Source organism: Schistocerca gregaria, chromosome 4 (genome assembly GCF_023897955.1).
Source record: "Schistocerca gregaria isolate iqSchGreg1 chromosome 4, iqSchGreg1.2, whole genome shotgun sequence".
NCBI classification, from domain to species: Eukaryota; Metazoa; Arthropoda; class Insecta; order Orthoptera; family Acrididae; genus Schistocerca; species Schistocerca gregaria.
The window spans coordinates 231,908,975-231,923,627 of record NC_064923.1 but is presented as its reverse complement, the minus strand read 5'-3'; the positions used below and the strand labels follow the sequence as shown (position 1 = coordinate 231,923,627).

Genomic DNA, 14,653 nt, shown 5'->3' with positions numbered 1-14,653 from the left:
TCTCGTAACACATCAACAGCTACGTGTACACAAATTTCAACTCTAAATGACATTACCAACGTTGTCGTTCTGGGCCTGGATTCAAACCCAGCATCTATAGTCATTGCTAACTAATCTAAGCTTTGTTTGTGCCTTATTGAGACTCGATCACTAGGCATAAAGAGACGTGAAGTATGGACGTTTGCACCAGTGTCAGTTATCAATTCAGATCCAGAAAATAAATGACGAAAATGTTTGTACTGAACTGGGAATCCCGTCATAAAAGTTACCTTCCTGGGAACTACCCCCTACGACGTGTAATATGGTGCATTCACAAGGAACAAGGTATGCTCATGTTTAAAATTGAAATGCCACCATGTAAACCTGTTGACAGGGATGCGAACCCAGCACCTAATCGGATTGTTAAAGAAGCACGCAAACTCAGAAGTTAAATATCAAATGTTTTCACCAATAGCGAGATGTTGGAACCTTAAATGACGATAGAATTGTTTTTGCCTCACTACGATTCGAACCCAGCATCTAGCACCGTCGTTTTCTAGCCAGGAACAGACGATAAATAGCTATTGTTGGTTCACTAGTAGCGAGATATGCGCATGTTTGGCTAGACATCAGGCGACGAACAGTTCTGCGCTGAATGGAACTGAAACCCCTCACACGTGGTCATGAAGACACTTTAACTATCAAATTCTTTTCCAATAATAGCTAGGAGAGGCATGTTTGTACTTTCATTGATGTGATGGAAAATACTCTGCTGGCTAGAAGTTGAATCCACAACATATCGTCGTTGGTGATCATAACGAACACAATGTCAAATCCAAATCCGTTTTCGCCAGTAGGATGGAGAGGTATGTTTTAACTTGAAAAGATGTAAGGAAACGATTGATCTTGTAATGTTGTGATAAAAAGCTCATCATGTGGCTGTGAGTTGAAACGAACACGTTACAGTTGACAACGCACGAAGAGACATTGAAAATGCAACTGTTCTTCGCTAGTAGTTCGGAGTGCACATAGGGCTTGAAATGAAATAATGAATATTTTGTACTAATCAGCATTCGAAACCAGATAAGTGCCTTTCGGGGAGACTTAGAAGAGTTTGCAATCTTGGGGAACACAGTGAAATCGAATTCGAGTCCCAGTCCAGCACCACAATTTTCAACGTCCCAGTTTCAAATAAAGTAAGAGCCTTGTGAACTTACATGGTCATTAGATCATTAAATGAAATACGTTTTTTAGTTCACGACAACTTGCTGGTGAAAGAGTCTCTGCCTTCCGGGGTTTCTCCATCTGTCACAGTTCAAACGAATGCCGCTCTGCCCCAGTCGGCAGCGAAAGGATGTTATCTTTACTGCGAATATTGAACTACGGAGCTTACTGGCGTTCTGCACTTGTCGTTACTGGGGGTGAAGGAGAGTTACTTGTGTGTGTTAAAAATCTACGCCTGACGTGAGATGTGAACCTACGCGTTTTACACATCAGTACAAGATCAATCCACCAGACCACAGAACCCCCCCCTGCCAAGCACATAATTAGGAATTGCAGAGTATTCATTTAGATGTAGATGCAGATATCAAGGGACGGGTAACAAGAAGCAGGGTGGGATCTGGGAATGGATAGACGTGTAGAAGTGCAAAACATAACCGTGAAATGCTTGCTAAGTATTGCTTACTTAGATGTGTGCCACAGTTCGTTTTATCTTAGGACCGAGAGATAAGGAGGGACTGTTTTCAGAACGAAGAATGGGTTATAGGGAAGGGGAGATCAAAGAATACGGTTTCATAGGTGTTGAGAGGAATGGTAGAGAGTAAAGGCAGCACCAATTAAAAGAGAAAATGTAGCGCCAATGGAAACCGCTAGGCCGGCCGAAGTGGCCAAGCGGTTCTAGGCGCTACAGTCTGGAACCGCGCGACCGCTACGGTCTCTGGTTCGAATCCTGCCTCGGGCATGGATGTGTTTGATGTCCTTAGGTTAGTTAGGTTTAAGTAGTTCTAAGTTCTAGGGGACGGATGGCCTCAGACGTTAAGTCCCATAGTGCTCAGAGACATTTGAACCATTTTTGAAACCGCTAGATTTGTTTATAAAGTTTTGGTGGAATGGAATAGAAGGGCACTTCTGGCGATAGTGTCAGCATTCCACTAGCTCCCAATGAGGAGAAGTGACGAAAAAGAAGACATAAGAAAACATTTTAAGTACTCTAATATTTTATCCAGAATCCTTCATTATTTTGTACTTCTATCATGCTTCTTGGCATAGAATGTATAAGCCGTCGGACGTAGCAGCCTCATGAAGCAAGTTCCTCCCAGGCTTCCAGGACGCAGCCCCAAAGAGCGTCCGCAGTAGTTGGTTGGTTTCGTGGCCAGTTCTCTGTTAATGTTCTGGCGACCTCAGCCGACATGTTTTCCACGGGGTTCATGTCAGCTGCCCGTGGCGGCCAGTCCATGACGTTGACGCCAATCGTGGAGATCCGCTGTTGAACAAATGCAGATTTGTGAATGGGAGAATGGTCCTCTTGCAATGCGTCCCTTCCTGCGTACAGCATTCGCACTGACGGAAGCATCACATTTTCCAATATGTGGGCATACTGTACGCTGTCCAGAGTTCCTTCTATCCTGTGAAGAATTCCCGCCCCTCTCGTAGAAATCCAACCCCACCAGGTAACAGATATCCGGCCACTTCTTCCCGTCGTGGTTACATATTCGCGTCGATGACGAGTCCCTTGCGGCCTGTAAACGATTCGTGGACCGTCGTTACTGGTGGAAAACACCTTCTCATCAGTGAAAATGACGTTGTCCCACGACGCCCTCAGATGGAGCTCCGCAAATGCTTGCCGCTATAAAACGTTGTCTTCGGTGAGCTCTTGTTTCACAGCGGATCGTCGTGCATGCAGTCCAACGTCCCTCGGCCTTCGGCGATTCATGTCACTGGAGCCGGGGAAGCTGGTCTCCTGCCGCAACTGCTTCGAGTTCAGAAAGTGATTTTCTCTGCTCCTAGACACTAGGTCCCTGTCTTCCTGCTGTGTACTCACTCTCTTCCTGCCTGAGCCAGGAACCCTGTTGGCGGTGCCTCTTTCAAGGCAGATCCTCCACATTTCGTTGCAGTGGTATGTGGCACGTCATATCGTCAGCCAGCTTCTCTGGTGCAACATTCTCCTTCTTCAATGAGAGCGACGACTCTTATCTCGAATAGACCTCTCCCAGTGAGCCATTAAGGCAGACAGCCTGAGGTGTATTTCTGCTTGCCGCTCTCATACTGATGCCAGGAGAGACGTCAAATGGAGCGCCAGAGGCAGAGGCATGCGGCGCAGCCGTGCTGGCTCGTCCCGGGCTGTTGGCCCACCAACTCCACCGCCAGCTCGCTCACTTGCGTCTCGCCTCGGCCAGCCTGGCTGGCCGTAGCTCGCGAGCCGCTGCTAGTACAGACCCGGTCCGCAAGGCCACGATTACCGCTTGAAAGATCAAAAGTTACACTTAACCTACCCAAGTCTGGAGTATAAACTAATGCAGCTACAGCTATTATGTGGAACATGTGCAGGGACACCTACAGTTGACGATTCATTCAAATATTTGACGAACAATACGTTCAAAATACATTCATTTTTAAACATAGCTACCGCAAAATATTTCACCTAGCATGACGCAGGAAACTATTCTTTCTTGTAGGCGCTCCGCATTAGATGTAGCTTTAAGAACACGTGTATTCAACCACGACAACTAAGCTGAATGTAAAAGTAAACAGGTTTGGCGCCAGCTTCTCCACATAATAGTATATATGTAGTATATAATACACGTTTTGTGCACTTATAACAGGTACTCATTGTCTCTGAAACAATACGTGCTGCACGACGGAAATTACTTTCTGCTGAGGCACTTCATTTACATCTCAATGATACACGACTGCTAGAGAACATTGCTCTTTACGGCAGTCAATCCCCTTGTAAATTAACACCATTATATCGCAGATATTAGGTAACATGTTACTAGGGATGAGAAAGGCCCTAACGTTTGCAACTAAACATGCTACTCCTAGCTACTACTGAATAAGAATTTGATTATTAACGTGTCTTCATAACCATGTGTGCGGCGTTCGACTCTCAGTCAGCATAGACGTTTTCGTCGCCTTATTTCTAGTTAAACATGCGCACGTCTCGCTAATGGTGGACCAACATTGGACATTTCTCGTCTGTTCCTGGTTAGACAACGACGGAGTTAGGCGCCGGGTTCGAATCCCGGTCAGGCAATACAACTTTAGTCGTCATTTAAGGTTCCCACCTCACTACTGGTGACGAACTGCGATATCTACATTGTGATTTTACGTATTTATTCAACAATCCGATTAGGTGCTGTGTTCGCGTCCTTGTCACCAACATGATGGCATTTCAATTTTAAATATGTACATCCTTTGTTTCTTGACAATGAAAGAATGTACAACGTCTTTCGAGGTTAATTACCAAGAAGGTAATTGTCGTGTTAGGGTTCCTGGTTTCGTACAAACATTATCGTCATTTACGTTCAGGTTGAGAATTCGTAGCTGATACTGGTGTAAAAGTCAATATTTGACGTCTCTTTCTGCCTAGTGATCGAGTCTCGATAAGGTACAAAGCTTTGCTTGGTTTGCAATGGCTTTACGTTGTTGGTTTCCAACCGGAACCAAAACGAAGATGTTGGTCATGCCATTTAAAGTACAACTTTGTGTACAAGTAACTGTTGATGAGTAACGTGAACAATGATATTACTTGTGATTCGCTGTTAATGTTGGGATTTCCGTAGAGTGCTTGCCGTCATAAATCATGTTTTCTTTTAACTGCTTAGTATTACATAAAGTTGATGCGAAGCCACTCCCCGTTGAATGTTGAACGATGTTCAGCATGTGTTGGGTAAACCTTTTAGACAGCAAAGAACTTGTTTCTAATTGCCACACAACTTTATAAACCCATATACTGTCTCAAATATTTAATTGTGCCTAAGGATTACAGAACGATTTATGTGACAAAATTAGTTGTCCCATAACGTTTGAAATGTCACTTATTGTAATTAAGTTTAAGGACTGTCTGATATCTTCTGTACCATCGTGGTGTTACTTTACATCTGGACGGACTGTCATAAAGACCGGTGTTCTCTAGTAGTCTCTAGCGGTACCCATTGTGTATCTTACAATTTTTGTACTGTGGAGGGTTGCAATGATGTGCAACACAGATACGCTATGTTGGTTCCACACATTCAGGTGCAGCCTACATGTTGGAACTCAGGCGTGACCCACTTTTTTTGCTGTCGAGTGTACATGCCCAAAAATTTTGTAGACCAGACTTTCTTTATTTCATGGTCACTTGGTGATAAATGTTGACCATCCTTCTCATTTGCTTTACCATACTGTATGTAATTTGTTTTATTTAAATTGAGTGTTTACTTATTAGTGTAAAACCACTGTTGCACACTCTTCAGAACCTTTTCAGCTGTCATGAATAAGGATTTCCTGTCATTAATTATAATTATGCTTGTATCATCTGCAAATAACATAACCACTGTTGCACACTCTTCAGAACCTTTTCAGCTGTCATGAATAAGGATTTCCTGTCATTAATTATAATTATGCTTGTATCATCTGCAAATAACATAATTTTTGATGCCGACAACATCTCATATGCTGCATAGGGATCGTGAGAATAAGAGAGGTTGGACCATGTATAGAGACATATGGGCAGTCTTTGCGCCTTCTCCCAGTGCTCGAATGGAATAGCAAAGAAAATGGTTATATCAATGTGATGTACCTTCCGCTACGTACTGTACAGTGACTTGGGAGTATACAGGGCAAGTCATCCCCTTTAATTAGTGAACGATTGTAGATATTACACGAGATTTTTGGCAACTGACAGTATGCTAAGAGGCATGTACTTTGGCATGTAATAAATAATCTTAACCCATGTATCGATGAATATTTTGAAGCAAGTATGGTTCCTTTTTAAAAAAGAATGAAATATTTTTTTCAACGGCATCCGAAAGCACTTGAAAAAACGAATGCAGTGATATAATTCTTGTTTATTTTGAGGCAGAAACTGAGCTAGCACTGAAGCTGCCATAGTTCCATACGCAGAAATCATAGCTGACCCACCTACGTCGTATAGGAAATGAGGTTTTATCGTAGTAGCTTAGGCCTGTCTTGTTGCATCAGCCTATAGCGACGGAGCCTGACGTGAGAGCTCTGCTTGGCGTTGTTTACACCGCGATAACCGACTGTGGCCGCATTGTTTTCCAATTTTAGTGCATTTTTCGGATTGTTTTGAGAAAGGTTGGTACGTCGATACCAACAACCACAGCATCTTTGCATCTATTACGGTTGGGGAGATACAAGGGGTGTTATGACTTCACTGCCTCACCCTGTGTAATACCTAGGGACTTAATCTTGGCTATCATACAGGGTGTTACAAAAAGGTACGGCCAAACTTTCAGGAAACATTCCTCACACACAAAGAAAGAAAATATGTTATGTGGACATGTGTCCGGAAAAGCTTACTTTACATGTTAAAGCTCATTTTATTACTTCTCTTCAAATCACTTTAATCATGGAATGGAAACACACAGCAACAGAACGTAGCAGCGTGACTTCACTTTGTTACAGGCAATGTTCAAAATGTCCTCCGTTAGCGAGGATACATGCATCCACCCTCCGCCGCATGGAATCCTTGATGCGCTGATGCAGCCCTGGAGAATGGCATATTGTATCACAGCCGTCCATAATACGAGCACGAAGAGGCTCTACATTTGGTAAAGGGGTTGCGTAGACAAGAGCTTTCAAATAACCCCATAAATGAAAGTCAAGAGGGCTGAGGCCAGGAGAGCGTGGAGACCATGGAATTGGGCCTCCACCAATCCATCAGTCACCGAATCTGTTGTTGAGAAGCATACGAACACTTCGACTGAAATGTGCAGGAGCTCCATCGTGCATGAACCACATGTTGTGTCGTAATTGTAAAGGCACATGTTCTAGCAGCATAGGTAGAGTATCCCGTATGAAATCATGATAACTTGCTCCACTGAGCGTAGGTGGAAGAGCATGGGGCCCAATCAAGACATCACCAACAATGCCTGCCCAAACGTTCACAGAAAATCTGTGTTGATGTGATTGCACAATTGCGTGCGGATTCTAGTCAGCCCACACATGTTGATTGTGAAAATTTACAATTTGATCACGTTGGAATGAAGCCTCATCCGTAAAGAGAACATTTGCACTGAAATGAGGATTGACACATTGTTGGATGAACCAGTCGCAGAAGTGTACCTGTGGAGGCCAATCAGCTGCACACGCTGCACATGGTACGGAAACAACTGGTTCTCCCGTAGCACTCTCCATACAGTGACGTGGTCAACGTTACCTTGTACAGCAGCAAATTCTCTGACGCTGACGTTAGAGTTATCGTCAACTGCACGAAGAATTGCCTCGTCCATTGCAGGTGTCCTCGTCGGTCTAGGTCTTCCCCAGTCGCGAGTCATAGGCTGGAATGTTCCGTGCTCCCTAAGACGACGATCAATTGCTTCAAACGTCTTCCTGTCAGGACACCTTCGTTCTGGAAATCTGTCTCGATACAAACGTAACGCGCCACGGCTATTGTCCAGTGCTAATCCATACATCAAATGGGCATCTGCCAACTCCGCATTTGTAAACATTGCGCTGACTGCAAAACCACGTTCGTGATGAACACTAACCTGTTGATGCTACGTACTGATGTGCTTGATGCTAGTACTGTAGAGCAATGAGTCGCATGTCGACACAAGCACCGAATTCAACATTACCTTCCTTCAATTGGTCCAACTGGCGATGAATCGAAGAAGTACAGTACATACTGACGAAACTAAAATGAGCTCTAACATGGAAATTAAGCGTTTCCGTCACATGTCCACATAACATCTTTTCTTTATTTGTGTGTGAGGAATGTTTCCTGAAAGTTTGGCCGTACCTACTTGTAACAGCCTGTATACATAAATTTGCAGTTTCATGTTGCTACACTGTAAGGAAAACAGACATAAATATCACACATATTCCTCACGTTTGCTGCAGACTTCAAAGTAGATCAAATACGAACATTACTGGCAGCAATGTTAAATTGGAGGTTACTGGAAGATGGAGAAGCTTGTGAGGAGTGTGGCAGGAAAGGCAAAATGGTCAGCTTGTATTTAATGGGAGACTTCTAGGGAAGTGTGGTTCATCTGTAAAAGAGGCCACATATAGGATGCTATCCCAATTTGCTCTCGAGTACTGCTTGAGTGCTTGGTATCCATGCCAGGTTGGATTAAAGGAAGACATTAAAACAATTCAGAGGTGGGCTGCTAGATTTGCCGCTGGTAGGTCTGTAGGCTACAACACACAAGTGTTACAGAGATGTCAAATGGGAATCCCTCGAGGGAAGGCAACATTCTTTTCGAAGAACACTAGTGAGAAAATTAAGAGAACTGATTTTTGAAGCCAATTGCAGGACAATTCTCTTGCCTTGAACATACATTGTGCATAGGGACTACAAACATAAGATACAAGAAATTAGGGCTCATATGGAGGCATATAGACAGTCATTTTCCATCATTCTATTTTTGAGTGGAACAGGAAAAGAACTGAGTAGTAGTGTTTCGGAGTACCCTCTGCCACGCACCATAACTGGTTTGTGGAGTATTGATGTAGATGTAGCAGCGCCACCCATCTGAAAACTAAAAGATGCAAATAATTGTCCTAAATAAACTGTCTAGTGGAATACAGTAATTATTTTAACAACGCCCTTAGTCTTAGTCATTAGTATGCATCCAGAACTCGTTTCTTTCTTAGATTTGTGCAGGAGGCTCTGTTTTTCTTCTGATGCACTTTTGTAACTTTGATCACTTTGCATCAAGCATCATATTCTGTGTTGCACTCACTTGGATTAATTCTATTGACTAATTCATTGAGCTCTTCATCTCTTACACCTGGGAATCAAGTGAATAAGAATATAGAACCACATTTCCACTGATGTAAACAAAGTTGGGTTTCAGTCATAAGATATCATGTATGACACCCAAAAGTTTGCATAAATCAGTTATAATATTAATTTATACTTGTCTTAACTGAGGAATGTCTGTACAGTCTTAATAAATTAGTAAAGCCTGCAAAAAGAGTTGTAATTAGAAAAAAGATATTTCTTTATCTTTATTTCACTGAGACATTCTGTGCAGTTGCAAAATTCAAGGTTTTCAATCAGTGCTGCCTCATTGTAGGACGTGGTAGAAGGGCTAACAAGAGAGCTATGGTAAGCAAAATGTGTCTTGTACATGATAATACAGATCAGAAAAGTTTCAGCTGCATGCTCAAGAAAAACGAAAAACCTGGAGGTATCTTGCTTGCCACCTCATGACTAAAGAAGCTATAAAATGTTTTAATATGTTCATAATAATGCATTTTCATCAGGGTGCAGTATTCTGTTTTATCCTCGTATCCAAGAAATTGCGGTTCAGAGAAATATAGCAAATGAAAGGCATTTGTCCACAAATTTGCGAAGTGAATATTATACAATTAAAAGTTTCAGAATCATAGTTGCAAGAAAATCTCACCCTTCAATAACTTCATAATTTGTATAATATAAAATGAAAGGGTGCACTCACCATTATCAGAATCTCCCTTAGCAATGCATTATCAACACAGGTCTGCAGACTATGAAAGTAATCCAGACTGAACTTGTTTACAAATCCTGGTGGGCACTGTGCTTTATAAAACAAGTACACAACATAACAAGGGGCCTACTTTTGGATCCTCCATTCATTGTTCTATGGCTTTCCATTCTGTTTGTTAAATCAGTCGTTGCAGTACCCACTGACCTTAAATGTACATAGTAATACAATTCATCTGTAAAGTCTAGGGTCAGTTTTAAATGGTCACGGAGAAACAATGAAACAAGATAGTAATGTGAAACAAGATCGCAATAAATATCTCCAATGGTGCATACCTGTTCAGTGCACTTCAATGTGATTTCCATTTGTTGCCCTACACACATCTAAATGATATTTTGGTTCATCTCACACATCTGGTGTAACAGAGTGATTAGCATCTGTGATTCCCTGTTTTGAGTGATTAATGTCGTTGATATATTCCCTGTACATACATTGTTTCACATAATCCCAAAAGTAAAAATCTAGGTCTGGTAATTCTGGTGGCCATGACTTGAAACCACCCCTTCTTCTCTGCTGCTGGGGAAATTTTCTATCCAGAAACTCTTGAACATTGTTGGTGTAGTGTGGAGGAATGCCATGTTGTTGAAAGATACCTTCTGGAAATTGTGGCACTGCAAATAACTGCAACATGTCAAATTATTTGTAAGATATCACAGTCTCCTCCTCAAAAACAAAACAAAAAAGAAAAGTGCACACCATGCATTCACCTTAGAATAGTTATGTTAATACTCAGAACAGGCATGAGGCTTTTTAAGAAGCCAATATGCTAACATTTTAGGAATGAACATGACATCAGACATGGAATGTGACCTCATCTCTAAAAATGATCTTCATAAATTGTTCATGATAGTCAATCTCATTAAGCATATCTAACAAACTCAAATCGTTTGGGTCTACTAGTTGCTTTGACAGCATGCTACCACTGCAGTTTGTAACAAAAAAACAGAGATATTTCTTTAAAACCTTATGAACTGCAGTCTTTGTTACATGTAATTCCTGACTATATGCACACACAGATCTTTCTCAGATCTTTTGAAGCTCCTTAAGTGTTATCCTGTACAGCTAATACAGACTCATCGTTTACCAAAGCCCTACCATACCAGTAGGTGTTGGTCCAACAAACTGTTGGTATACTTTAATTACTTACCAGTATCAGACTGATTAATATTATTTCTATGTTGCGGCTTTCCACTATGTATTGAAAATTGGTCATAGATTTGAATTTAGCAAACCACAAACACACTGAACTTTACTCCATACCATCCACATCTCGACTGACATAGCCTGGCCCAATGCTGCTACACAATTCGTTTTCTTCATCACCTGCATGTGCACACCATTGAATATCATACTGCAGAAACTCTTTGCAATACTGCCCAGCATAGTGGAAGTTTCAGTTTTTTATTTCGTTCCTGGTAGCCACAATAAGTGAACATAACTACACCAAGACTTCAGAGACACACTGTACATAAGTACTGAAACTATGCAGTCAAGCTTCCTCTGTAATTTTATGTATTTCTTCCAATTCCAATCAGCCTTTGACAGGGATTTCAATACTATTTCATCAAACCATACTAACAGTATTTGAAACTGTTTCTGCTGAATTTATCTTGTACAAACTGCATTTTGTGCTATTTACAAACTTAATAATTCTTCTGTGTCTATTTTCAGGTTGTTCCAGTGTGTGGTCTCTCCCCATCTATGGTATTTCTGGACTTGTGATGGAAAGCATACTGACTGCTTGCATGTCTTTCAAAATACCTATTCATATACGTGGTTTGTGTTATCTTTTGTGGGTTTATCTCTGGGAATTCTCAACAGGATCCATCCTGAAAACATTTGGTGCATGTCCATGGGACTACTCAGAATTCACATACAATTTCAGAGGGCTAATAACGTTTGAATATGCTCCTTTATGGTATGTTGTTTCTCTGCTGATGGAGAAAATCATAATCAACAAGGTGCTGCAACTACGGTGGGTGGTCCCACAAATTCACAATGGTTCAGCCACAAAACTGTGTGACTGAAGTCAGTTGTACTGGCTGTTAAGAAAAATTCATCCTGTGAAATATTTGCCAAAAATGGGTTGAAGTCCTGTTAATACCAGAGATCGGCAGTCTCATGAAAAACAAACAAATGTAATCAAATACAGTACTTAAACATGACCTTTTTGAAAACTTTAAGTGTTTCGTCATAGAGCAACATTAATACGAAATTGACAGCTGTATGTTGTAAATATGATATTGTGACATATGTGTTCTTTCTTTCCTGAGAAGAGAAGTGTTTTACAATGCAATTGAAGTCAGTAATCCATACCTAGAGCAAATATGTTAGCTGACCGACAGTATCTAGTTTGCTTCAAAAAACAATTTTGTACAATTCACATTGGTATGCTCTTGCTTGATAGATTACAGCCTTGATGCTTCCTCTCATTATTTCACTTTCTTTTTTTTGTGTCTTTATTGCAGGTAAATGGTATTTATGTCCCACAGGTAGATAACATCAGTATTCCACTTCAGAACTAAGAACTATACACACTCTATCTATCAAATATTGATACAGTACAGTTAAATATTAATAAATTTTCCTAAAATACATAAAACAAAGTTATAATAATTCAAACACATTTTCACAATGCTACAATGATAAGTAAGTAACAAAGGTTCGATATGTAATGCAACCATGCTAAAAAAAAAAAAAAATATCAATACTTTAACATTCAGTTTATAACTAATGTGCATGGGCCTTATCAGCAGTGCATAACATAATTTGCAAGTAAAGGTATTTTAATTCATGTTGCTACTGATAATCCCTTAGAGAAAAAAAAAGTTAGCTTAAGGGTAGAAAACTGGAGAAAAATATTGTTATTTACAATTTCAGCTCTATCATTAGACTCATAGTTTCATAAATTCTTCTTATTGAAAGAACTCTACACTTCTTTATTATTCAGTTCACACTAGTGAAAAAAAGCAATTTATTTGCTCCGTTGTGTTTCCAGCATTACACTCAACTCTAAACAAATTAATAATGAAGTAATACTTACAATAAGTAATAAAACAGAAACAATGAGTCAAGTGACAAATAAAAAATCACATCCAACAGTAACTCAACAGAACTAGAACATTGATTAAGACAGGAAACTTTAGACACATCTGTCAAAATCATCAGCTTACAAATAACTTTCTTCACAATAAAGTGCAACATTGTTTCCAATTATACCAGTACTAGCTGCCAAAATGGAAAACTTATGGTGGTCTGTTTCATTTTGCCATCATTTGTTCCTTGTATATACCTTCCTGTCTTCCTCATTTTCCAGTTATGCACACCACATACAAACAAATACACACACACACACACAGAGAGAGAGAGAGAGAGAGAGAGAGAGAGAGAGACAGAGAGAACATCCATACTGTTGATCACCTTCACAGTTAGATTTTTCAGTGCAAGAAAACACATTTCCACAACATTCAGTATGGCAGTCAGCAGGTGATTTTACTTCTGTATTACAACAACCAGAGAGCCTCTAATGATTATATTTCTTATGTTACTTAGTGTACACAATATAAACAATATACATGTAATGTAATGTCCATTTTATCATTGCACTGGGCCTGAGACTTTCCATGATAATGAACAAGTTTAAATGAGTATTTTTGCATAAAGAATGTGGAAAAAATTCAATTGTTAAACCATTAGCAAGTTCGCCTCAAAAATACTAAAATCAGATAAATCAAAAATGAATATTTATCCAGATACATGTTTAATTGAAGAAGACATAAAGTTAAATTAAATCTGAATACTGTACTGGGAATTTTTAGGTGTATTTAAAGTTTGTATAATTACTACAACTTTGAGACATTGTGTCCTGGTGAATTATTTAAATTAATAATTTGAATACTGTGTTTCATTGGGCTGCCACTGGAAAAGAATGTAACACGTAAAGGTGCAGAAAAGGGGCAGAGTAATGAATATCAGCTGTGTTTGGAGTACATGAGTAAGAAAATAATAGTAACTTCTGAATGAGCCATCTTTTGCATGATGCCCAGATTACATATATGCTTATTTTCTACCTACTCCAGAAGGTGAACAATTTAAGGTCTAAGATTGTCTTTCTATTTCTTCAGTTGGGTGGATTAAAATTCAATTTTTTTTTACCAACTTTTCATCCACTTTTCTCAGTTTTCAGTTTCAGTTCAGTGAGATCACAACACATTATATTTAAATCCTCTTATATATTAAGAACATTTTTCTGATATACTATTGAAAAAATGTGTATGGCAGAGATGTAATACTATTTTGTTGTATTATGAGACTGAAAATATTATAAATTAAGTTACAAACCTAATAATCTGAACAAATCAGTATGATAATGTGATTGAGAAATATTAATCAAGAACTCTAGAAAAAATTGTACATCAGCAATAACTTGAAAACATTATAACATTCTTGATAAAAATTCTAATGACTACTACTACAATATTTTTGGGTCACCATCAGAATGAAATAGGTTAGCCTGAGAGTATCCACTGAACATTTTTACATTCTTTTTTAATAAATTTTGCAACATGTTTTAGTCAGTTGTAGCATGTTCTCTAAGTGAATCTATCTGTAAAATTGTTTGAAAATTTAAATATTATGGGAACAAAAGAAAATTATAATGTGGTCTTTATATCCACTGCATAATTTGTATCATATCTTACATTTTGTAAATGTTGTTTACTGTACTTTAATAACAAACTGTCAAAAAACCATGTTTGTTTTTCATTTCTTATCAACTAAATTTAAGGAGCACTAAAAAAACAACCAATAGTTCAGAGACTTTTTATGATGTAAAAGAAATTGTGTAAAACTGAACAGACAGAACTATTAATTACCCTCTTTCTAACATCTACCCTTACATCTCATAAATACAGATATCTTACTCATCTCTGCTAGTTTCTTTATTATGGGCCATATCCATAGTGCAGCCAAACAAG

The 14,653-nt window shown here is 39.5% G+C and overlaps 1 protein-coding gene across 1 annotated transcript in view; it reads left to right on the top strand.

Moving 5' to 3' along the window:
* The window catches only part of LOC126267228 (transmembrane protein 229B-like), a 190,750-nt gene extending 176,324 nt beyond the window's left edge, over positions 1-14,426 (top strand). Inside the window, exon 3 of the mRNA XM_049972210.1 lies at positions 11,349-14,426. Coding sequence (XP_049828167.1) covers positions 11,349-11,704 — 356 coding nt within the window. The 3' untranslated portion in view covers positions 11,705-14,426. The remainder of the gene's footprint in view (positions 1-11,348) is intronic.
* Positions 14,427-14,653: the final 227 nt, after the last annotated feature.